The sequence below is a fragment of the Neolamprologus multifasciatus genome, chromosome 14 (assembly GCF_963576455.1).
Source record: "Neolamprologus multifasciatus chromosome 14, fNeoMul1.2, whole genome shotgun sequence".
NCBI lineage: Eukaryota > Metazoa > Chordata > Actinopteri > Cichliformes > Cichlidae > Neolamprologus > Neolamprologus multifasciatus.
The window spans coordinates 28,997,822-29,023,745 of record NC_140452.1 but is presented as its reverse complement, the minus strand read 5'-3'; the positions used below and the strand labels follow the sequence as shown (position 1 = coordinate 29,023,745).

Genomic DNA, 25,924 nt, shown 5'->3' with positions numbered 1-25,924 from the left:
ATTTTAGGGATTAATTGATAATTGTATTAATGTGTATGCAGTGATGTACAAACGACTTGAGCCAGCCTTCACTCATTTATATTTTTGGGAAATGGGAAATAGTTGCAGGGATTTATTGAAACATGTGTAAACATACCTGGAAATACAGTATATAAGACAAAAACTGTGTTGGTACAATTCTAAAGAGCCTTAAAGTTAGTCTTTGGTATGACCACCTTTATTCTTCAGCACAGTCTGAACTCTTTTAGGCAAGCTTTCTTGTAATTTCTCTATGTAACCTTTAGGTAATAGCTCTCCAAACTCCATATTCATGGATTGACCTCAACCTCTCCAGGTTGAGGTCAATCCATGACTATGGAGTTTTCTATCCAGGTATACATTTACTACTTTGGCAGTGTGTTTGGGTATCTATCAAGCTGAAAAAAATAAGCTTTTGTCAATTAGATGGTTTCCACATGGTAGATAAAAATCTGACATTAACTTTCATGCATTCACAGTTTGGATGAATTGCTTTATAAGATCTGCTGCCAGTGATTTTCAATACAGTTCTTGTGTGTTCAGGTATTCATAACTGAGCCTTTTCTCCCTTTTTCTTTTGAGACCATTTCTTTTTTTTAAGGACCCAACTTTCAAATTAATGGACTTATCTATGTGGATGATCAGTATGTATATACATCACTGACTGATCTCCTTCGCAGGTCAGTGTAGAGTAGCAAAAAGAAAGAACATTTCTTCGAATAATGCAGTGTCCTCTGAAACTATAGAACACTTCAGCCATTGTGATTTAGAAAATTAAGTCTTCCTCTGGTATAGGGCTAGGGGTGCAACGATACTCGTATCGATATTGAACCGTTCGATACAGTGCTTTCGGTTCGGTACGCATATGTATCGAACAATACAACATTTTTAATTTATTTTATCAACTTTCCTTTTGACGGTGCAGTCTGTGTTGAGCGCTCAGTGGATCTGCGCTCGACAGTGCAGCCTAGGCGGAGTAGTCGAACACAGATTCACTGAGCGCAGGGCAAGCTAGCAAGACAGAAGTTAAGCTCGTTGCAACATGGCAAATTGAACCTCCCCCACCCTCATTGAGATCTGGCGTCTGGAACTATTTTGGTCTTCATGTGACGTATGACCCTGAAGGTAAGCAGTCATGGACTAAAGTAAAACAGTATGTCAGATGTGCCAAGCAATGCTCAATTACATGAGTGGGAACTAGTGTGTTAGCGCAGTTAGCTCGTTAATGTGTTGACGCTGTCCAGCCCCACACACGGGGCAATCCGCGGTAGCTCGTTAACGGAGATTTGCCGTGTTGTGGCGTTAACCTCATTTCAGATTAAGGCTGACAGCACTAGTGGGAACACAACGAATATGACTGCACATTTACCTGATAGCATCCTAGTGCAAAGACAAGTGGAAGCAGACAAAAACAACAAGCACGCATACAAACTTTACCGAGTCATTTAGACAGCCGTTAGCACATGATTCTCCTTATGGGGACCTGATATGTTTAATATGCTGCTGAGAATATAGCCCAGAAGAAGCGTATAGTATAGCTTTTATTTTGGAAAGAGACATTTCTCTGTAATAAACTCTCTTTTCCAAAGATGAGTGATTCCTCAATCAGATACAGGGCTCGCAAAATCGCTAGCCCGACGTCCTGGGGCTTTTTTCCAGTCGGGCTACCAAAATCTATCTCTGCCCTGCCCGTCGGCCTATCGTAGGAAGGAAAAATATATGTCAATGCTTTTGCATTCTTTCGGAAATGTAGCTGGGTAATTATGTCATTGGCATCGGTGAGCCACTGTCAATATGTGACATATTGAAATCGCGTTTGAATTTGCGCTTGTTTTTTGCTTTCACTTTGCAATCGGGCGAACTGTGTATAGAGAGCGACAGCACTGATTGGTGAGTGATGATAATTTGCGCATCAATTCCTCTGACATCGTCTTATCAATCGTTAGCTTACTATGCAAACATGACAAGTGAAATCTCCAGCAGCAAGCTTAAACATGTGAGAGGTTGATCGCGCAGAGAATCGCTGAGCGTTATGTGAATGCGTGTGTAAAAGCAGCAGATATATATTTTAGTTCTGCTGAGCCAAATAAGACAGGTCAGGGTGAAGAAGTGACAGCCAAAGAAAAGCTTACCACAAAACGGAAAAGTTATGACAAATCAGACTATAAGGCAAAAAGAAAGTGCAGCTTTATGGTTTCATGGACAAAAGAATTTCTGTGGCTGCAATATGACGAGCTAAATAACCAGGTCTACACATAAGTGGTCCGCAGGTGCGCATTCGCTGTCAAAATAAAAAACGCGCACAAGATAAGAAGTTGCAACGCGTGTTTGCATACATAAGATTTTCTGGAGGAGGACAGACATTTGTTTAGAACTCATAAAGATGTCGAAGAAGCTCCTTTAAGCAATTACTTTGGTGTTCCTCCACCTCCAAAGAAATGTCAGGAGTCCGAACCACAAAAGAAGCACGTATTCTCGGAAAAGTGGTTGCAGGAGGTGAGCTGGCTTCAAACAAATGATGAACACACAGAGAGGTGGTGCAGAATGTGCCGTGAAAATTTAATAAATGACAAATTAATAAAAAGGCATGAACATTTTTTTTGTATCGAAAAAATATCGAACCGAACCGTGAATTTTGTGTATCGTTGCACCCCTATATAGGGCTGTTCGATATAACGATATATATCGGATTATAAACGTCTATGGTTTCATTTTACGCTATGTTTGTTTCGTGGTGTTGTAAAATAAACTGTTTACAGCAATATTTTTTCATCGTTTTGATGGTAGTGACTATATTAATTTCTATAAGTTCTTTCTTTTTCTTATATTTTATATAACCACACTACTGACAACAAGCGTCTGTTTTTATATGTTATGGTTAGCAACAACGACGGTAACAGCATCGCGTGTCCGCTTGTTTATGTTCCACATAAACCTTTCACAATAAAGCTCAAGATCCTGTTGAGACTTTTCAAAATAAACGGAATCACGTGAAAGAGCAGATTATTTACGGATGAGAATTTAAAAAAAGAGCCGCCAGGTGCTAAAAAATAAACCTTGGACTCAAACGTTAGAACAGGCTTTTCCCCGCAGCACGCCGTGTAATGAATACTCAAAGAAAACGGCGGCCTTTACAACTTATGTCTAAAAATGTATAGTTTCATGCATCGGTTATGTAACAGGGCGGCCCTTAGCGGCTAAGGCAAGTGTAGTGGAACAAAAAGTATTTTCTATACAGCTCTCCTGTCGAGCTTCTTCACAGCACAAAAATCCACACTCTAATGACAACTGGCAGCCTTAAATATGTTCAGCTGTCACAGACTTAACCATTATTCCACTCTCAGGTAAGTTATTAAATCCCAACCTTCCACCACAGTGTACAATATATCAATAAGAATAAATAAATACATAAATACATTTCACATTTACATATTAATAAATATTTCACACTTTAATATTACACCAAACCCAATATTATAAAACCCCAGAAACCCAAGCACAAAAAGATTCACCACACTCTCTTTACCAATGGTCTCTCCCGGAACCTTTAAATGGTGTCTGGACCCCCGGAAAACATTTGCCCAAACACCTTGAAGAGGACACAGGCAAGAAAGGTGAGTAATCATTATCTTACACTTATTTGCACCACTTTTATCCCTAGATTTCACACACAAATTTGCATTAGTTTTCCTTACTGGTAAACCTTAATCACAATTTCAATCACCATTCTTTTCTCCTGACAGACAACCACCACATTCCTTGATGAGGAGCAGCTGTGCAGGATCTGAAATAAGGCTACCAACTGATTTTAAAATTCCCAATAAATAGTCAATAAATACTTAAACTTCTTGTGTGCAAATGTTTTACTGTGCAAATCCATGCTTAAAGTGCACTGCTAAATAAAGTGCTTGATAAGGTGCTTTTAATAAAGTGAAAGGTGTGCTCTAAAGTGCTATACAGATAATATAATATAAATCAATGTAGTAAGGGAGTCCTCTTCCTTACAGGTTAAAACACTCGACTCCAGCTACATGACGCGCAGCTGGAAACACTTCCCGCAAGACGAGCTGCCCGAGATTCACAAAATGTTAAATTTCTGTGATTTATATCATTATCGGACACTAGAATTCTTATATCGGGATATGAGATTTTGGTCATATCGCACAGCCCTACCTGAATTTGGTTTAAACAGAGTGAATCACACCTACTAAAAGGTGTGCAAGGCGCCTCAGGAATCCTTACATACCTCTAATGACCCAAGAAAAACAAAACTCCAAAAAATTATTCAGTCTTTTTTATTAATTAAAAAAAGCAAGCCTCCATATAATCAAATGATTACATTGTAAAGAGGAATGATAAAAGTGACAGCACTGTGTAAAGTGTCTCAGACGAACTTTTCTTTCTATCAAAATAAGCAAGAAAGAAGGAATAAACATACAATGAAGTATCCCGACTTTACTGCCAACTCCATACATAAGGCATCACAAAAAAAAAAGAAAAAGGCACTGCACTTCCACTGCCTGACTGACCTCAAACTCCCCCACACCTCCGTGACGAGCTGAAACGGGAGAACATGCTTAATGTTCGGATACGTCTGGCCACCTTCTGCATGCAGCGGCGCAGGTGTGGTCAGACAAAAAGGGGGAGAGGCGCAGAAGAGTATAAGAAAGTCAAACAGAGGTGGTTATCGTGTTCGAGTTGCCAATGCCACCCAATGAACCCACAATCCTCTGCTTTTAGGTGAATATCGCAGAAAACAACAGTCCCATGGGAGGCAGGCTCTAACATACAAAATGCTTTAAAATATCACTGGTTAAAAATATTTATTTTCTCTATGTTAAAAGGCAGGGTATTAAAAGGAAAGAAAAGCACATAATCTCATGGTTTTTATATATGATCGTCTCCTTTTTTTCGGTGCCTCTCAAAATGTTACCATTCTTCTTTCAAATGAACAGCAACGTCTGCATAAAAGGCTAACCCCCTTATCAAAACACAAAGGTAAAACACAATTGTACCTGCGATGCCAGTTTGTTACACCAAATAAAAACATTTTAGATATTTATTGTTGCTAGGAAACGGCTACTGAATCAGCTCAGAGAGAATAGTCAGCATCCATTCATGTCTCAGCCTACTCTGAGTGTTTACACTGCAACACACACACGATGCATCATAAACTGCTGTGGTGTGACACCTTAAATCTAAGGCTAATAAAAAAAATAAAACATTTAAACAAAATTAAATGACACTCTTGTGCATCTAATACTCATGATTTAAGAATTTAGAGCGTGTGGGATTCTACACCAATTCGTTCATTTATAAATCGGAGGCTCTTTACACTCCCCGGAAAGCACGGGGCTGAAACGATTAGGATCGTGTGAGGATCTCATCAAACACAAGCTGTCTTTCCACAAACAAAAGTAAGGAGGTGGCTCTATTGGTTTAGTAAGATCTGCTGAGGTAGAGTTTGCCTCATTTTCTTCAGTTAGCTGTCGCTGTCAAGGTGAACCAGGGTGAGTATGAACACAAGGTTTAAAATGGATTCATTTGTTTCTTTAAGTCAGTCCAGACCAAGGCAGACGATAAAAAACGTTAAAACTACTACTGTATGTGCACGAAGTGAAGCCAGGTTTGAGGCTCTTTAACTCCAGACATCCTGTGAGTAGCGTCCCTTGGTCATCAGTTTCTTCACGTAATCTACGGCCTGGGTGCGTGTCATGCCTCCCACCTGCTCCGCAATCTCGTAGAAAGCCGTCTGCACGTCTTTAGCCATGTTTTTTGCATCTCTATAACAGGAAAGAAATGACAGTGAGCAATGCATATAAGACAAATAAGACAGACGTTCTTTACTGTACTTTCACAACTATTTCACTAGGAGGCGCCACATTGCTAAAGAGAATCCAGGCTTGCATCACTTCCATGTAGTGCAGAATTCCTGACTGGCTCCACAGTGTGAAAGTTCACCTAACGAGCTAACATAGTGTTTGTTAACAGTCTGAATGGCCCAGGAGAAGAAGCTGAAGGTTTGGGACCTGACTGACCTGACAGCAGCTGGTCAATCAGGTGGTGGGCGGGGTCACCTGTGACGGCCCTGGTTTTTCTGAGACTGGAGGATTTGGTGATGGCCACCAGAGTTGGCTGAGGGCAGCCAATGATTTTTTGGGGCAGGTTTAATTACCCTCTGCGCAGCCTTTCTGTTCTCAGTAGTGGCCCCTGCGTACCAAACACCCAAGCAGTAGGACCCACGCTCTCCACTGAGGAGCAGTAGAAGGTCAGCTTATTCTCTGGACACAGAGGAAGTGCAACTGCTGCTGGGCCTTTTTAACCAGGGAGTTGGTGTTGTGGATCCAGGGGAGATCAGCAGAGATGTGGGTGCCCAGAAACCTAAAGGTGGACACAGATTCCACCTGTTGCTTTGGTTTTAAGGACGTTCAGCATTAGGTTATTTTCTGAGCACCAGCAAGACAGTTCTCCACCGCCGCCCTCTATGCCATCTCATGTCCATCAGAGATGAGCCCAACCACAGCGGCATCTTCTGCATACTTTAATATCACACTCTCTCTCTCACACACACACACACACGTAACAACTGAAATGTGCTAATTACCCGCAGATGTAGATATGAGCGTTGTCCGTGTGAATCAACTTCCAGACATGCTCCTTATTTTTCGTCAGCAGATGCTGCACGTACACCTTTATTTTGAAAAAGTAGAAAAACAATGTTTATATGTGCATGTCAAAAACCTGCACAGAAAACAGTGTATTTATCTACAAACAGCTAAACAACCAGACAGAACTGAATGTAAACGATTTTCTTGGTAATCTGGGCTGATCTGAATAAGATTGTGCTGTGATGAGTTTAATCGGGAAGGTACTCAAGTCTAGAATCCTGTTTGTATATGTTTATAAATTGGATATGCCGAAAGGGACATTACACTGGAAGAGAGGAAACGTTTACAAAAATCATTATTGTACTGTATCAATGTGTAACGCTTCTTTCTGTGTCCTGTTATAGTTTTATGTTCTCGCCATGAAAGTAATTGACATCTGTATATTTAGAAGCAGCTAGTATTATGTTAATGTGTTGTGGATGTTGGCTTGTGTGTAATGGAGCCATTGTGCTCGCCGATCTGATGCCATGTCACGTGTCGCGTGGATACACTAGGGTACTGAGACTGATGGGGATCCCGATTAAACTGGTAAATCAAATGTTTTTCTGCTATCTTAATTTTTCATTTTACCAAAGAAGCAGTTCACATCAACTACTAACAGACAATCCAGGTACATTTCCCGACTTTGATGTAACAAGACATTGTCAACAGAGGAAATCTGATATAATGCACCACTCCGAGTCTCGTAGGCAGCTGTACCTTATGGTCCTGGTCTCTGGAGAAGGCAACATTCAGCTGTGTTAAGACTCCGTTCTTCTCTGTGCCTTCGAGCTCCTCCTGGTAGATGTAGTCCTCGTTCTCATGTCTGCAGCCGAAATACAGCACGGTCTCTCCAACCTCTTTTCCTATAATCAGATGACAGCCACAGAGCAAAGCAAATGTTAATTAAAAATGTTCCTCTTCCTAGCTCACTGCGTGCGTAGGAGGCATTTAGGGGACATCCGTACACAGATACTGACAGAAAGTAACCTTGGATACACTCTCCAGGTTTGCACTAGTGATAGATGATAGCGCAACATGCTAATATAGATAGAAATTCCTTACTATAACTAGTTCATTCATCAGTTTCTTGTCAAGGTTAGACAACATTAGTCCGTAAATACCTTGCTGTTTGAGCCAGCCTCTCTCCTGGATGAAGCCCATGAAGGGAGCAATTCCAGTCCCAGGGCCGACCATGATCACCGGGTTGGTGGATTTGAACGGCAGGCGGAACTGAGACTTGCGGATGTACATGGGGACGGCGGACTTGTGCCCATTGTCCGTGACCAGTTTGTTTTTCAGCCAATTGGTCGCAACTCCCTTGTTGGTGCGGCCAGTCTTGGTCTCGTACTCGACCACGACGGCGCAGATGTGGATGCTGTTGGGATGAACCTGCATAAAAGAGAAGAGTTAATAACAGCTCACTCCTAAAAATCAGACGGCTTATTCAATTCCTTAATAAACGTTAAAACAGAAGTATATGACTTTAACTCCTATTGACTGCAGAGAAAATGGATTTACTTTTGAAGAGGAGGCGATGGAGTAATAGCGAGCCTGGAGACGGGGCAACAGCTCACACAAGTGGTCGACAGGAGGCCTCAGTGACGGCATATCCTCCAGTATGGCGAGGATGTTTCTGCTGGCATCCAACACCCAGCTCTGGTAGAGGGCCTGCAAATAAGCAGAGAACAATTCATATGAGCTTTGTGATCCAGCTTCTGTTACATTAACTTGATAACAGCTACTCTAACACCACCACTAGACCTGGGGGAAATTTTGCCATGTGACAATCAGCATGAGAACGGATTCTTAGCTAGTGACAAACTCAGACACTAAAAACGCGGACTGAACAGAAGACGAACACTGCTGTCTGTGAGAAGACGTTGGGGAGGGCTTAATGATGAAAATGAGATGGCCAAGGAAGATTGGGACACTTTCACAAGTGAAAATATAACTTCGTTTGAACCAGACGACTGGCAAATCATTACCACCCAAGAACTTATTATACAAACAGCCTTATATACCTCTCTCTGTCAGTGTCTTTGAACTGCTTTGTTCCGTTTTGGCGTTTTTATGCAGAATTCAATAAAATTTGAATAATTTAAAACAAAACAAGAGTCAGTCTGCAACTAAATGGGGTCAAATTGGCCATCACATGCAATGCGTTTCCTCGCGTTACACTGACAGACTCTTTCAGACTGAAGGCAATCTGTCTGCATTTATAAATTAGGCAGCAATCATTTACAAACCTTTGATAATCTGAGAGTGACTGCAGTCACATCAATGGAGGAAAAAAAACAAACTACGCTATTGTCCAAGTGGCTACAACTGCTCGAGTCTTTTGTACTTCTCTGTTAAGTGCTTTAAGTCCCGTAAAACTGTGGTGGTCCACAACCTTTCAGTACGAGGACTCTGACACAGCAGACACGGAAAACAAAAGGCACTGCTCACCCCACGCCCCGTTAACCAACTGCGCTTGTCATATAGCGTGCTGGAGAATGTCCATGTATACCATCTCCCAAGATCCGTGGACTGCTGCTGAATATTTAACTCTGGACGGTCAGGTCCAAGCTCTTTAATTCTTTTCTTCGACCGACCAAGCTTCAATTAAATCTCAACCTCAGACCCTCATGACTGAAAAACTTTCGGTCTGTCCCTAGACGCCCGCTTGTCCGGCGTCCACACAAGGAAGTCGATAAATAATTATATCTGCAAGAACTTAACGCAACGATCTTTGATTACGAAATGGATTCTGGGAGGCACGTGCAGGCAACCACACATGCTGTATGCCGCCACTGCCCTGAACCCCCAACTACCACCCATTACTGACCTTGCCCTCGGGGGAGGAGGAGGCCATCTTGCGCATATTCTCCTGGTCTTTGGGATCAGAGGCGTACTGCGCCAGCTCGTAGAGGACGTTGGTGCGAGGAGGGTGAGTGATGTCCAGGTAGTGAGTGAGGGCCGTGCGGTAGGTGGTAGGGCAGGGGAACGGATGCTTCTTGTTGGACTCCTCTGAAACACAAAACAGCAAGGACACTACTCTGAAAACACTTTAATGGTCAACAGCTAACAGAAAAAGATTTAAAATGTATCTGGGCGTCTTCAGTGGATTTATGGGTTCACCTTTCTATCACACTAGTGGCAAAATAGCTTTAAAGTGTGGTTATAGGCCAGTTTTTGTTGTATTAATAAACTGCACGTGGTTTGAATGAGCAAGTTTAAGGTGCAAAATGATAAGAGTTTCACATTTGTAGCCTTATTACTCTTTCAGTGATAACGAGCAGTCTTATTCACCACAACTGACCTTTATAACAACAGCTAACTTAAGTATTTATACTACCGCTAAATTACTGCTATTACATAATATTACAGTACCCCTGTCACTCAGACATTAAGTGAGCTGATACAGCAAGTTTGAATACCAAGGGCAGATTTCACTAGACTGTGGGAGGGACGAGCTGTAAGGTCGAGGTGCTTTGGGTCTGTCAATGCCATACCATCAAGGTTATTGAGAGAGATAACCACATCAAGGTCAACCCCAAGTGTCTGTCCCAGCTTGTTCACCAGCGCAGAGTCGTTTGTGGGAAAAACTGCAACGTGGTCTCCAGACTCGTATCTGAAATGAGAATGAGAAAAAAAAAAAATTCAGACTTTGAGCTGAATTCATAAAGCTAAAAATACATCAGGGCTGTGCATATCGTTGCATGAAATCAGGGAGATAAAGGTTTACTAAGCAATTATCCCATCCAGCCTCACCTGATCTTGGAGCCTGTGATGTCCAACTCCAGATGCATCAGATGTCTGTCACCAGCTTTATTTAGTTTGCGGTTGACAGTCACTGGAGCCAGGAAGGGGTTTTTGGAGTCAAAAGGCCTATGAATAAAAGAGCAGCATTTAAGTATTAAAAAGATTTATTTCTAAGAGAGTAAAAAGTTTAGGGTTGGGGTTTTTTAACCACTAGAGGGCAGAAAGGGTCACTTGTACCCAGTCTGGAGTTTGCAGGTGAAATGCTAGCAGTGAATGATCGGTCTCCATTGCAGTGAATAGTTTCTGCTACGATACTCACGGTTTCTGGACCTCAAAGCTCTTCAGGCGGCCGATCTCTCCAGTGTACACTTTGTTCATGTTGATGTCAGTGTGCTCCTTCAGCTCGTACTGCCGAATGCTGAGAGACAAAACAAACTACAGTTTGCAAGCTGTGCACACGCGGAGACATACCAATTCAATATGGAGCGAATCACAGCAAGTCATCCTGTGTTTTGTGTTTGTAGTTTCTATTTAGAGATGCAGCAGGACAAAAAACAGCAGGCAGGATGAGAGAAAGGTAAAAATGTCTCAAGGCAACTGTTGCACAATTGCCAAATCAAAAGTCTGAAATAATGAAATGATGATGCATGGCACAAACTGTCCCTGAACTCACCTTGATTCATCTCCTGAGGCTTCCACTCCAAAGTGCTCGCAGACAGCCGGCCAGAACTGCTCTCTCCATGAAACAAAGTCCTCTTCCAAACTAAGAGTAAAAAAAAAGCATTATTTTAAAAAGGTTGATAAAGTCTTCAAATGTGCATCTTAAACAGTCTAATCTATCTCAACCCCCGTGCTGCACCACCCAAAAATGCGGAGCTCACTTCTTTTTAGGCACAGAGGATCCATCAGTCACTTACTTGCCATCGTCATCTCCCATACCAAGATCAAAGATGCGTGTTGCCCCCAGCTGCTCCAGCCTTTTGTCCACATATTTCCCCATTGCATTGTAGTGTTCATACGTCTTGTTGCCCAAACCAAAAACCTGAAAACAGACCGGAACACAATGAAGAGTGGCCAGTACACGGCTTTGGTTCAGTGCCACAAAAACAACACGCTCGAAATAATCCCGTGCAACTGTGAGATCACTGCAGATGTCCGACCGGTTTTCTACTGATGAAAATCAAAACACAGGAATGTGCAAAGGTCTTGAGTCACACCTCACTTCTTCGTATTTTGCAAAGAAAATGGGAAACAGGTGCAGGAAGTGATCATCAAAAGTCACGACTTTCAAATACTGTTCATCTGCTGTGGATAGGAAGTGGCATGCCTAAAAACTATTTTGTCCTCCACTTGACCTGCTCCCTCAAATTGCACACATGGCAAAATATACACAACAGTGAAAACAAGAAGTTCGTTACAAAAAAGTTTAAATAGCTTAAATTTTAATTTTAATCATAAAATTTTTCACTCAAATGAGGACATCGAGTCCCAACAATAACACGATGTCACACATGAACGGCGTGATGCAAATCCAGGCTGTGTAGCTGGTGACTCAAATTCCAAGTATCATCATCGTCGTCATCATCTCCACTTATTATTCTTTACTTTACAAAGGTCAGTTTATAACCTGACTGGGCTTTCCATCATGACAGTGTAGCACAGGCAGGAAGTAACAGTCCAACATACGACAAACTTCACTGATCTTGCCCAGCGTCCGTTTCACTGTCTGCGTTGTACTTTTTAAAACTTCACTTTCAACAAAGAAGTTCTCCTGAAGTCGCTTTTAATTTGACAGAATTTACACCGGCCAAAGTTGAGCATAAAAACTCACAGTGTAGTTTAATCCGGAGAGATTCTCATCATCATTTTCCTGCAGCCAGTCATAAAAGTCCTGTGCATTATCAGTTGGGTCTCCTTCTCCGTAGGTGGCCATGCAAAAAATGGCGAGTGAGTTTTTAATCTCAGACAGACGGGACAGTTCCCCCTGTAACGAGAGAGAATCGGAGACGCTGAAGTTGAAAATGGATGCAAACACTGATTCTCAATAAGCAGACATTACATCCAACTGGGACTGGAACAACTGATGTGATGAGGTGTGTACATGTTTTATTTATCTAGGAATGAGAGAAGCTTCACTACAAATCATTAAAATCAAACATTTCATGTTTGAACAACGCAGAATAACTGCATTTATCCTCACTGTGCTGTGCATTTCATTCACTGGCAATACTTACCATGCTATACTCCTCTGGATCAGCAACCATTCCCTTCATGCCGTAACGCTGAGCGTCTTTGGACAGCCTGTTAGCAAATTCCTCTGCTGTACCCGTCTGAGACCCGTAGAACACAATGATGTTCTTTCCCTGCACACAAAGATATGTACTCATCATTTACATCACATAATGTAAATGCATTACATCACGAAGTATGTAATCTATTTAAATCTACATAAAATGCATCCTTAGACCTGCGTTTGAACTATAGGACTTCTGCATGAACTCCATCATTGAGTTACTCTCTTTTCTCCCCCCCCCCCAGCAGAGAGCTCTGTACACTCCATCCCCATGTGTAAATCTGTGCCATAAAATAAACTGCCACCTTCAAGACTGCTGAGACAAAAACGAGGGCAAAGTTAAACCTCAGTGGTGGCCAAAGATCCTTCTTGCCACCGCGGTGGTATCTGAACTATTCTCTTCAAAAACCACATCAGTTAAACGCCAGCCTTTGCTCAGCTCTGGCTACAAAACAGTTCCACAAAAGTCAAAACACTGTTTGGAAATCAAGAGCTTAATGTGGTCACATCAGCAGGGATACCATTACAGTTATTGTATGCTTCGTCCACTCCGCAAGAGGGCAACAAAACTACTCTGCAGGGCCCATAAAGATAATTATTAGCTGGTGAATAACCACAACATTAACTCTGCAAGTCTGGAGCTCACGCGTCTATACAGTGTTATTTTAAAATATATCTGATAAAGTAGCATTACTTACGGTTTTCTTCATTTTCTCAATGAAACTGGTCTCTCTTGTGGTGGGTGTCCTGGAAGAGATAATGAAATATTACAATTACAAATAAGCAGAGACGACAATCCTTTTACAAAGGCTGAAGACCATTTAGCAGTAACAACCATTGCAAAGAAGCTGATGGAGGAATTACAGCAAGTTTTCTGTCCTCCAAATGGCTGACAGCTGGAGAGGTCAAAGTACTTTTTGTTCTTTTAAGCCTTAGTTAAATCATCAGCTGCACACGTACTCTAAACCTGAACTGAATCAACATTCACGAGCATGACCTCATACATCTAATAGGTGGGTACAAAGATTTGTGTAGCAGCCAGAATTTTTGGATGTTTGGGACATCAGTGCAAAACCTGCTGGAGACAGGACATTTATACACTCAGTGGCCCCTTTGTTAGGTACACCTTGCCAGTAGTTAGGCTAGACCTGTTTTTGACTTCAGAACAGCCTCAATTCTTAATGACATTGGTTAAAAAAAAACCTGGAAACTTGCACACAAGTGAACTCACTGTTATGTTCAAGAAACAGAAGAGCAGCTGAACAGGTGTACCTAACAAAGTGGCAGATGAATGTAGGTTTGCACATTGAAAGATTTCCGATGTGCCATGTTCTGCCTTAAAGGATGACTCTTGGAAGAGGATTGTTCCAGCATGATACAGATTAGTTTTCGTGTGTTTGTGTAAGTATGCTGCCCTGTCCCGAGTCAAAAATAACATCAACGCAACACAAAAACAGGCGGAGAAAAAAACAAAACAAAAACTAAAAATATAGGATCCCACATGCTAAGGAGAATTTGGTTTATCATCACAAATGAGTTAAACATAATGTATTAAAATGACTTATTACAGCAACAGAATTTGAATTTAGAGTTTGAATTTAATTGTATTTGTATAGCATATTTAACAACAACAACAACAACAGGTGCCTCAAAGTGCTTTCTATTGTAAGACTCTACAATAATGCAAAGAAAACAGAAAACCCCAACAATCACATGACCCCCTTTGAGATTTGGCAACCGTGGGAAGGGAAAAACCCCCCTTTAAGAAAAGCCTCTGGGAGAACTAGGCTCAGGGAAGCACGGCCAGCATCTACACTGAGCTCATCACTCAGAGCAAATATTACCTACGGAAACTGGGGAACGATTATACACTTAGAGCCTACAGGTGGATACTGGGGTAGTGGAGGTGTTAGTAAAACACCCAACAACGCAGGGTGGCAGAACCACTTAAATACTTTGAGGAGAGTTAAGTGTGTATGACACTCAGTGCAGCGTCACTTCACTCGATTACTTAAAGGCTTCTCATTTCTGTTTCATACTGACTATTTTTAAAGATGGGGATTCTTGTTTTACTTAAAGACACATTTTTTTAGCTTAGTAATGCATTTACTGTAAGCTGACACAGTTTAAAAAGAAATGTTTAGCAAGTCTTCACCAGTCTGTTGATGCAATCCTTACACAAGCATTGCTCAGACCAATCGTCTGTAGACCCACAGATGCATTCATTACACAGTGCTCAATATATAATGTGTGACATCAGATGATTTAAACTCTGGGTTCATATTTACCAAGTCAGTCACTAATGGACTGAAACATTTAAAAAACAGCAGCACGCAGCATCAATTCATTCATTCAGCATCAAAGCTGAGTGGACATCTGCACTGATAAAGGAATACGCAGGCCACACATGACTACGAGCATAAATACTAATGCAAGATGAACACACTGTTCGATTTCCATGATTCAGGAGGACAAGACCTCCAGCAAAGCCATTAACGCTGAGCAGCAACATACTGATTTGACAACCTCTATGACATAAGACAGGTTTCCAAAGTACACTGTACTCTCAACAAAGGGCACAAAAAACCCAACACAACCTCAGTGAACCTAACCCCTGCAGTGTGTGTGGGATTAACGTTGAACGTGTAATTATATATTAAAGGAGAAAAAAAAAAAAGAAAAGAAAAAAGAAAAAACAGGTTCATTGAGTTTTTCCTCTGAACCAAATTGCTGATCAAAATTAAAAACAAGCCTTTGCACTGAAGCGAAACCCTTCCTGACAGCTTCAGCAGGATCCGTTAGACGTGTTATCAGTTCTGAACCACCCGCCAAAAGGAAGGATTTCTGTGTGAAATTGCAAAACAGCAAGGTTACTGGAGTTCAAAGTCAATGCAGCGCCCGGTTACATTATAATACAGCAGATATACACACGCAGCAAAGGCTGTGACTATGAATCAATCTCCCCATCCTTGCAGCCTAAAACACGAATAATATCAGATAAAATGTGACGATCAGGATCAATCACCAACAGGTGTAGTGGATTTACTAGCCGGCTGAGGCGTAGCCTCAAACTCGGCAGAGCCTCGACCATATTTTAAGGATGGCCGTAGACACTCACTGCATCACTTTCAACCTCCTCCTTAACACAATGACAATGACTTGATCCAAAGACCTGCCACCGATTTTCACTGTTCAGTGAACATCTCTCAGGTTCGCTGTCAGGTCTTTGCTGGATTTGCTCCATAAGAGATGCTGTACATCTTGTGTAGATAGGTATTGTTTAGACACACGTCTTTTGTTTTCCACTTACACAATGCAGAGCACATGTCCCAACTTTTAGCTCTTTGAGAATCTGTCAAACTGTTATTGGAATTTTGTGCAGAGTCAACTAAAGAAATGGGAACAAAACTGGTTCTTTGTGAAGATTTCTACCACGTGTAGACAACACTGGCTCATCCCTTATTTGGTATTAAGTTGCTTACAAACAAAAAACATTCCTCTGAAAATGATTAGAAACAGACACTGGATTGAAAATGACCGAAACCCCCCCCCAAAAAACCTTGAAAAACCTGGACAACTATCGCCTGAGACCACAACAAAATAAAATGCAAAGAAGTCTGGCTTCTTGTGTCAAAACAAACCTCCAACCTGCTGCTCAGTAATTAGCTGCACAAATATAAATTAAGATAAAGAACCCATCCAGGAAGTTATCCCATGATCTTGATCTTATGACGCCACAACCAATGAATGACATGCATTTCCATTCCTTTCTATTTAAATGTGAGCCCTTAGAGTGTAACATGCAAACCGAGCCGTATGCAAAGTTGATATAAAGAACTAAAGCAAACAAGACTGTAAATGTGCAAGTGACCTGTGCGGTAAAGGGAAAACAAGAAAAGAAACAGAGCAGCCAATAATCAAATAGGACTTGCAGTCAAATAGATATTATCTCCGTCTTACATAACCTCCAGAAACAACGTATAGCTTCTTATAGCACTCGCTTCAACGTCTTGAAACAGACAGCTAAGCTTTGTGTGCAGAGATTTTACTGAAAACAAGCTACTACTCAGTGCTTACAAATTACTTCCAAATGTGGTCTGTGCTATCAGCCTAATCAGCAGGCAGCCAGTGGCAAATGTTACAAAAAATGTTACATCATCCTTCAAGTAAGCAGCATTAAAAACACACTGCATCATGCTTTGAAGCAGTAAATCAAACATGTCACTGACCTCTCAGCAGCATCTCTCCTGTCCTCTGGCAGGGAGAAGACGCAGCCCATGGCATGCAGCCCTGTAGCTCACCACTGCCACTAGCACTGCTGGCTAGGCAACACCGGGAGCCGCCACACTCGAAAAAAAAAAAAAAAAAAAAACAAAAGGGCAGGACGGTCCAGATGTGCGAGATGGAAAAGTAACACCAGCCCAAAAAGTCAGAGAGATATTTACAGGTTTGTAGAGTGGCCCGACTTCCCCTTACACGCTTCAATCACAATCTGAACTCAGCTTCTTCCTGTACTGCTCTGTGAAACCAGCAGCTCTACACAACTCCACAGACACACACATGCACGAGCACAGCAGCTTACAAGCCCTTAGAGTGTCTGGCAACCGCTGAGAACACAATGGTGGGAAACTGACTTTCCCATAAAATCCAGCCGAGCTGCAGACCCACACGCTTGACTCACACACAAACACACTGAAGCGATCTCGGGCTGAAAATGCCTTCCTGCTCATCCCCGCCCCTTTTCCTCTCCAGCCTCGGAGGTGTTAGGAGCAAAAAAGTCCAATCTGAGAATTTGGCCGGTTATCAAAGCAACTCTTCAGTGGACCACTAAACGAGAAAAGGGGGGGGGGGGGGGGGGGGGGGGGGCAATGAATGGTATGTTTTTCCCCTGAAGTATCCCCTACCCCCACCTAACAGGAGAAGAGAGGAAGGGGGGGGGGTGTCATTTCCATGGCAACCTCATTTATCATAAAAGGATTTCATTTGTGACATGGCCCTCCAATGGTGGAACAAGCTAAGAGCGCACCCACACACAAACACACACCCACAACGAGGGGAGGGTAGAAGCAAGCGGTGGGGACTGATTTAAAAGAAAGAAAAAAAATTAACTGTGGACAAAAGAATGGATTGCTTGTCTTCAGCCTCAACTTTCCACCTTTGGAGAGGGCTCACAAAAGGGAACTTGGCGCGCCTGCCTAGTTCGTTCTCCAGGGGAACTTTCAAAATGGGTTCAGAGCCAAAAAACAAAAGCACAGGAAAGAGACAAAACTACGCCCCCTTCATAGGAGTTAAGCAATCGCTGCCCCTTTAAGGGGAGGAGAGACCAGCTTTGAGGGGGTGCTGCCCCCAAACTCCCTTTTCTTTAGGCCCGCCCTCAACAAAAAACATGTTTCTCCAGGGGTCATACCTCCTTTCCAACCAAATTCCTGCTTTAACACAAATGGTCAGGATTTCCTTTTGCTTCATTTTCTTATTTTTTCCCCCTTCACCAAAAAATAAAGTAAAGAAAATAAAGCTTATGCCTGGAAGTGGACAAAAAAATAAATAAAAATGTGGCCAGTGCAAGGCAAGTCCAAGTCTCCATTATGCCATCATGGGGGAGAGCAGAGTGAGTAGTCTCTACAGAAAATGAATGAGCCCTCCCCAACAGCTGTGGTCGGATGGAATCACTTTAACTGTGACCCTAACTAAACTGGATGTAACTTGAGAGGAACGCCCACTTCGTGTCTGCACAGGCTTGTACCTGGAATGAACAGAGTGGGGAGGGGAGGGAGGGGCTCAGAAGAGAGGAAGAGGAGCCAGACAGAAAGCCCGGGTGAGTTTATGGGAGGACAAAAACTGTGTGAAAGGAGAGGGGTGAGAGAAAACAAAGGTCACGAGTAGTGAAACATTACTAGAGAATCCTCAGCTGCTCTAATGTAAGAATGTGCACGGTCTCTGCTTGGAGACCGAACATCCCGAGGCCTCGTCTGAGGAGAAAACACTATTTCATTCATAAAGAAGACTGAAACAGAACACTTCCCCTTATTCATGTTAAACTATAAGAAATGTTCGAGTACTAAAAAACAGCTATGATGAGCAGCTGCTGAGGGAAAAGTCATTCTTTTTAAAAAGAATTAAAATATCAAAGAAAAAAAATACATACAAAAAATTTTTGTTTTTCCTCTTAAAACTGACTATACAACTTTAACACATTTCTTTCAATATGATAAAAAAGCAATTCGACTAATTGCATTGTTTTGAAAGTAGATTAAAACAATATGAAATTAGGGAATCTCTGATTCGGCTTTTCTGGTTGCAATCTAATACCGATACCATTGGCTGTGGATATGTGCAGATACCGAGCACACAGCTAATATCAGGGTTAAAGTATGTGAGGAAGTGGCTGGAATCATCATGTGAGAGGAAATGTCAGACACCTGAACTACAAACCAGGATAATAGCTTATGCAGACTTGAATCCTGGGTTCCTGTACTAAGAAGGTGGTTCCCTTCTTAACAGAGTATATCGCTATAGAGCCTCCCGCTCTGGAGTAGATTATTTTGCAGATTAGAGAGCAAACAGGTATGAAAATCCCACCTGCTGACCATCAATTCTCTAGAAAACAGAGTCCACTATTCGTAGAAGACCCCTCAGAAGCCTGCGAAGAGAACGTGTAAAGTTTTTTCAGCTGCTCTAAGGTTTGTGTTTTTTTCCGTTGGCAGCAAACATTTGATCATTTTATTTCCTATAAGTATATGATCCTACAACAGGACATCCAAACTGTACTTGCTGACAGTGTCAAATTTGTATGTAGAGTATAGCCCATTTGATATATTTACTTCCAAGCCCTTAAAAACAGCAGCGAGTCTGCAATTAAGAAGAAGTAAAACTAAAACTGTCAGGAGGTTATGTCCTAAGTTTTCGGTTTATAATCATCTGGGAGCACCACGCTTTCACTGATTCTTTTATTTAACATATCTGTTAGCCCTTTCATGCATGGATTATAACAACCTCAATCAGGATTTTTTTCCTTAAGCATTTTAATTTATCTTAAAAGTTAAACAAAAAATAAAATTTTTAACTTCATTTTTTTAAACATGCACTTTTCAAAGAGTTTTTACATGTCCACTTGTTGCAGTTTTTTTATGCTCTTTATAGATTTTTAATCACCATCTAATAACATCTCTGGAGCAGGTGGCGCTCATAGGGATCGTTTTCTGCAGAAAATGAGTCATATCTGAAACACCCCTTAAAAGTGATTACTTGGTGCAACACCACCCCGGTCATGTAAACGCGCAAAGGTAACCCTGGGTTAACTTAGTGATCTGATAACTGGCTTCGTGTGACTGTTTAGTCTGATTGCCAGTGTTAGGGTAAGTGATTCCAGATAATGGAAAGATAAGATAAATATGCTGAACTCACAACATACTACAGGGTTTCCTAAGCATAAAATAAAATGTAAGAATATAAGTTTCCTAAAATAATCAATAAAAACTGGCCAAGGATGAATATAATCAAAGAATGAAATGTCATGGTCTTAGTCAACTGCACCAGTATTATACCTTAATTGCACCAGGTCTTATTTGGATCAAACTGAGTCAGTAAATGGATCGGATCGTGTATCGACCCATTGTAATTGACAACCAATCAATCAAGTTTTCTGGGTCAGTATTATACCCAATTAAAATATACCTGAAGAGATGTAATAAAAAAAAAAAAAAAATTAAAAAAAGAAGGCCATGTTTAATCTTCATTTTCACTGTGCATTTGTAAATTTTTATCAATCTTTAAATGTTTAGAATTATTTATTCGATTATTTATTAGATAAAGATTAAAAAACAAAACAAAAAACAGATGGCATATAACACAGACAACTTATACAACATAGTCCAACACATTTTTTGCCAGGTTAAGATGATAAGAAGCTGAAGTCTGCCAACACAAGACACATGATTAGTTTGAAGACCAAAGGTTTATCCACCAGCACAAATAATCTGTGTGTCCCAGTAAATGTCCTCGTTAATGAGCTCATTCAGCAAACAGCATTAGACCCAGTCCCTAGATACATAAATGCAACTGCAGCTAGAAAGAGCAGCAGCTCCTGATGAGGATCTGCCTACATATGATGCAGCTTGGCTTCTGAAAGCAAACTTTGACTCACGAGTGTCCAGCTGTACAGTTTAAATGTGCATCTACACGTGAGGATAATTTACAATACAGCACCATTACCTCTACAACTATTTAAAACTGTGACTGAAGATAAAAATAAGCTATTGATCTACTAAAGTACCCCGACTACTCCCGTTTATGAGCTTCAACTCGTTAACCTCATGTCATGTGTTCACATCCCAGATGGAACCTGAAAGCTGATGGATACTCACGGTGTGTCGAGCTTTTTGAATTCGGGAATGGGCTCAGGCTTCTTACGGGACATGAACCAGTAAACTACAAAGCTGACAATGACGGAGAACAGCAAGAGGTCCATGGTGCTGAAGAGAGATGCCTCTTCATCCACTGCGGGCTCGGTGTGGGTGGTCTCGGGGTCCATGTCTGGCATGTGGGTCCTCTGCGTGAGGAAAGACAGAACACAGCTAAAGTGGAAAAAAAAAAAAACAATACAAAAAACAAATAATTGACTATTTTTCCTGCGTCATCAATTTATTTTTTATGTATTTGGGGTGGGACATCATTTCAGTTACTGTTCAACACACACAGTATTAGATCCAAAAGCAGCCATTAAATACAGGCCCATGGTTGCAGTGAAACGGTCACTGAACATGAAGATGCTGCTATCGATCTGTGAAATTCACATTTTTAAAACAGGTGCATGTTAAACTCCAAATAAACAAAGCTTTAAAGGCTAATGCACAGACAACACCACTTGCTAACATATGTAAGTGACAGGGGATTTCTTAAATCACCCCGCAATTCTTCAGCTGAGACACTTGAGTTAGAAAACACAAACACTGCAGTTGTCTTTACTCACGAGGACAAGTGACAGAGCGCTCCTACACGTAAGAGACACTCACGGACTTGTGCTCTGTCACCGTCTGCGTTCTTTATTTATACAAGAGAAATTAATACATTCGTTCAGTGACATGAGCATGTGCGTATGTGTTTGTGTGTGTGTGTGTGTGCGAGGTCAGAACTGCTTGTTCAACTTCTTACTATCTCTGTGGAAAGATTCAGATACAAATATCAGAACGTTCATAAAGAACATCAGTTCTAACAATGAAAAGATCATCATGCAGTATTCTATCATCAATAAACTTATATCACTAAAAGCTTATACTGACTACTCAGTACAATTTTCCATTGACAGTAAGCAACCTGCTATGCATTATAGCACACAATGACACCTTGTGTTCAACACAATAGTAGGACAACTACGATTTGCATTGGCTCAGGATACTGTGGTATTGTAACCACCGACTTCGGTGCATGAGGAATTTCTTGTCGTGCAGGCAACAGCACCGGCTCTTTTCATACCGAGGTCGAGAGGACCTAATGTTATGAGCGTTCAGTTTCAGTTTTGGTTCACAGACTGAAAACAATGACACTAAGCTTCTTTGATCCTCTAAGATGGCTAATGAACAACTAGCCCTGCAGACATTCACTCAGTGCTACCATGCACACTAAACTACACCAAGTCACTGGTTTATTAAGCAAACTATTCCATAGGTAGCTCAGCCCTATCACAGTGTGCACAGGAGTCACGGTGATAAAAGTGACATGACAGCCCAACAGAATAAAAGATAAATTGATTAGATAAATTAATCAAAAACTGATGAAGATAAAATGCTCCAAATGATCCACACCCTTTAAAAACACTTGAAAATATAAACAATCCACATATATGGATATGTTTTGCAAGATATAAAAATATATAAATCTTTGATTGTTTATAGCAGAACTAGCTAAAGGTCTATTTTAAATAAAAACTCTTTCAACCCTTTTATTGAACAGGTTATTCAACAGGTAGCGTTATCAGAAGCCACAATGTTCCTGTGACTATTGCGAAAAAGGAAACTCCACAAGCAGTAATCCAAGTTTGTCAAGAGATTTATTTTAAAGACACTTCTTCAGCTAAGAATCTAAATGTAGAAACACACAGACGCTGCATTTTTACTTGCAAGGGCGATCACAGAACGCTCACACCAGAGTGGGGCCCTGTGCTGTGCGCTCTGTCTCTGCACCTGCCTTTGATTTTATATACAAAAGTAATACAACAGTGAATAACGTCTATTCATTAACAGAGGAATGTTAGTATGTATGGAGTGAAGATAAAAGTGGTTCAGGGTGTATGTGTGTGTGTGTGTGTTATTCTGAGGACGTTGCCCCTCTTCTTGACAGATAAGAGCATCCAGCTCTCTCTTCCTGGCAGGAGTGAAATGATAACAGCTTGCTCAGCTATTATCACTGTGAGAAAGAATTTATAAAAGCACAGTCTTGATTTAACACACAGTCTAAGTCATAAAAGGGTCATCATCCAGTATTCTATAATATACAAACTTAATCACTAAAAGATTATACTGACTACTAAGTACAATTTTCTATGGACAAAGTTAAACACCCAAGAGGCACACCTCCAACAACATAGTGACTTCCTGGGAGGATCAGAGAACTCACCTGAGAGCAAAACCACACCTTCTCTCAACGTCACAGTGAGTTACATAAAGGTCGATTTGTCACAAAGAAACGGTTACCTAAAAAGCTACTTTCAGCTGCGCACTTAGTGACAAAGTGTTGCAACGGCAGGTAGCTACGCATGTTTGGCAACTTTTTTTTTTTTTAACTTTAACTCCAGCTTCCTTCTGATGCAAGCCAGAAGAAAATGTATGTCTCCTTCCCAGCTTAAAGCTTAAGCTCTTTTCACTTGTTAGGTAAATGTGTAAATCACTACATAATAGAGCCACATAGAAAACTCATGCCAATTTGCTTCAGGCTAAAGACATGAGAAAACAGTGACAATTCACCAAATATGACTAATAACTCATAAAATCTCTAAACATCCACGCTTACTTGCTCCTTGCTCATTTCTACAACTGCTGAGTAAGCGCAATGTGGAAAATGAAGTTACACATTTGATGAACCTATTCTCATATTTAGTCTAAAAAGCTTTACCTTTACTCCCAAAAAGTGGCTGCTGCCACTCCACTCAGCGTGTAAGGGGAAGGGCCACATATACCGAACCCAAACCCTCTTACCTCAATGTTACAACACAAACCGGTGCCAAGCCCTTACCCTGAAAACAATGTCTTAACCTTCAACTGGTAAAAAGCCAGCTAAAAAGTTATTTTAAAACCAGGGATGTCAAACTAATTTTACATCATGGGCTGCATACAGCGACTTCAAATCAGCCAGACCTGTGAAAATCCCCTTTCTGTCAGTGTTAAAAAGTTTAATCCCCCATATAGGAAAGTTCAACAGTACAATTCAGTTTTTCTGCGTGATAAAGAAATACTGCTGTAAAAAACAAACAAACAAAAATATCTGTCTCTTTGGGCCTCAATTCCACAATACATATAAAATTAACATAAAAAGTTCTGTAGCTAATCTACAGAATGTTTTATTATCAAACAAGGTTTTTTCTAAATCTCAAGTTTGTAACTGTGGATCTACTGTGAAAAGCAGATAGTAGAAGAGAAAAAGGTCTTAATTACTTTTTTTTTTTAGACTGAAAAACGGAAAAGTTAAAAACTTGAAACTCCAAATTTTGTGTCCTCCTTCACACTAGTGGGCCAGATTGGAGATTTGCTGGGCTGATCTGGACCCCTGGACCTTTTATTTGACACATCTGTTTTTATAAAAGAATGACGACCTCATCTTGGTATTAATGTTAGTTTTACTTTCCTGTGACAGAAAGAAGACATCTACAACTCACAAGGTGCCAGTTTCGTTATTGCGTCAATCATAGGTGCCCTTTTTAACACAGTAACTTTCTAATGACCTGCATGTGACTCCTTCAGAGATACCTGTGATGTAGTCATAAAGAAAACCTTGGGTAAAACTATATGAATAACGCTTTTTATTTTTCCCATATCCTCACCCATATCAAACACATGTGCCCTAAAGATCACTGACTTAAATGATCCGCAGTGACATACAAATCCCACGGATCTCCACACGGTGCTACTAATAAGTGGCATATTTTGAAAAATAGTAAGAACTTTACGTGGTTGTTTAAAAGTACAACCACATAAAGTGAGTTGTTAATTTGGGGCAAAAATGTCCAACAACACCTGAAATCTGATAAAAGCGAAGCAGTTCAATGGGAACATCACTACGGTCCAGCTCTTTCACCTAAAATAAATATGCGTTTCAATCACGAAAGCGTTAACAGCTGTGGGACAGTCCAGATTGACCCACGAGAGTGTGTGTGTGTGTGTGTGTGTGGTACCACACATGTCACGCTACACACCGGTTATTCTAGTTATGAGTGTCAGTGTCAGCTCTGTTTATAGCAGACTTAATCCCATTTTTACACATTACAAATTAATAAATAACGATAGGAAATAGTACCCAGCGGAACGGGCTCTGACTATGTTCTGGAGAGTGACAAAGGTGGCTGTAAACACATTACAGAAAATACCGGTGAACGCAGACACGCAATAGTTTTATAAATTGCACGTTTAAAGATGATCAGATTATACTTTAAATTGTTCGTGGCTTAAAGATTACACAAATTGACCTCATTTTGCGTAACACTGGAGTCGGCTGTAGTCTACAGCTAATAGTCTGATGTAAAAGCGTAATATTTGGCTCTGTTTTACAGGTTTCTAGTGATTGGTGTCAGTTCGGATGTCGATGAGGTTGAGTCTCCGCACACTGCCACAGAGCGCTAGTCGACGTAAACCAAATAAAAAGCGAGTTTTCTCAGCATCTTACCTTAACTGCCTCTCTCCTCTTTGTGCAAGCCTCTCGAACAGCTCTCTTCTTCTTTTCCTGGATTTACGGCAGACTCTTGGCGTGCTCGACGCGGAAGGAAACTTTACGCCATGCAGGATCAAACCAACTCCGGTCCTGGAAGCAGGGGGGTGTCAGGGGGTGGGGTTTGAACTGTGAAGGCCAGTGGCGTTTAGCCTCGTCATGTTATTTTTGGAGAAGTTGAGTGTCTGTGTTTTTTGAAGACGTGATTCAGCTTAAAAATGAATGATGTAAAAAAAAAAGAAAGAAAGAAAGAAAAAGAAAAAAAACCCACTTAATTTTATTTATTGTATGGTTTTTTTAATTTAGA

General features: G+C 41.0%; 1 protein-coding gene and 1 long non-coding RNA gene across 3 annotated transcripts; one reads left to right on the top strand and one right to left on the bottom strand.

Moving 5' to 3' along the window:
- The first annotated feature begins 821 nt into the window (after positions 1 to 821).
- LOC146504277 (uncharacterized) lies at positions 822 to 4,519 on the top strand. The gene is made up of 2 exons (XR_014868799.1): positions 822 to 3,188; positions 4,026 to 4,519. It is a non-coding gene; the product is annotated as an uncharacterized LOC146504277 (long non-coding RNA).
- On the bottom strand, positions 4,298 to 25,716 carry porb (P450 (cytochrome) oxidoreductase b). Of its 2 annotated transcripts, XM_085131264.1 has the most exons (16): positions 25,576 to 25,716; positions 21,069 to 21,253; positions 13,404 to 13,452; positions 12,647 to 12,775; positions 12,244 to 12,396; positions 11,330 to 11,454; positions 11,086 to 11,175; positions 10,732 to 10,830; positions 10,422 to 10,538; positions 10,163 to 10,281; positions 9,496 to 9,677; positions 8,187 to 8,336; positions 7,790 to 8,057; positions 7,386 to 7,531; positions 6,623 to 6,708; positions 4,298 to 5,801 (listed from the first exon to the last, which is right to left on the bottom strand). In XM_085131264.1, exons 2-16 carry the CDS (start codon positions 21,242 to 21,244, stop codon positions 5,657 to 5,659), a joined length of 2,034 nt encoding a protein of 677 aa, XP_084987390.1. In that variant the 5' UTR covers positions 21,245 to 21,253; positions 25,576 to 25,716; the 3' UTR covers positions 4,298 to 5,656. The 2 variants fall into 2 exon arrangements, with proteins under 2 accessions (XP_084987390.1, XP_084987391.1); XM_085131265.1 differs by lacking the exons at positions 21,069 to 21,253; positions 25,576 to 25,716 and adding an exon at positions 16,935 to 18,808.
- Positions 25,717 to 25,924: the final 208 nt, after the last annotated feature.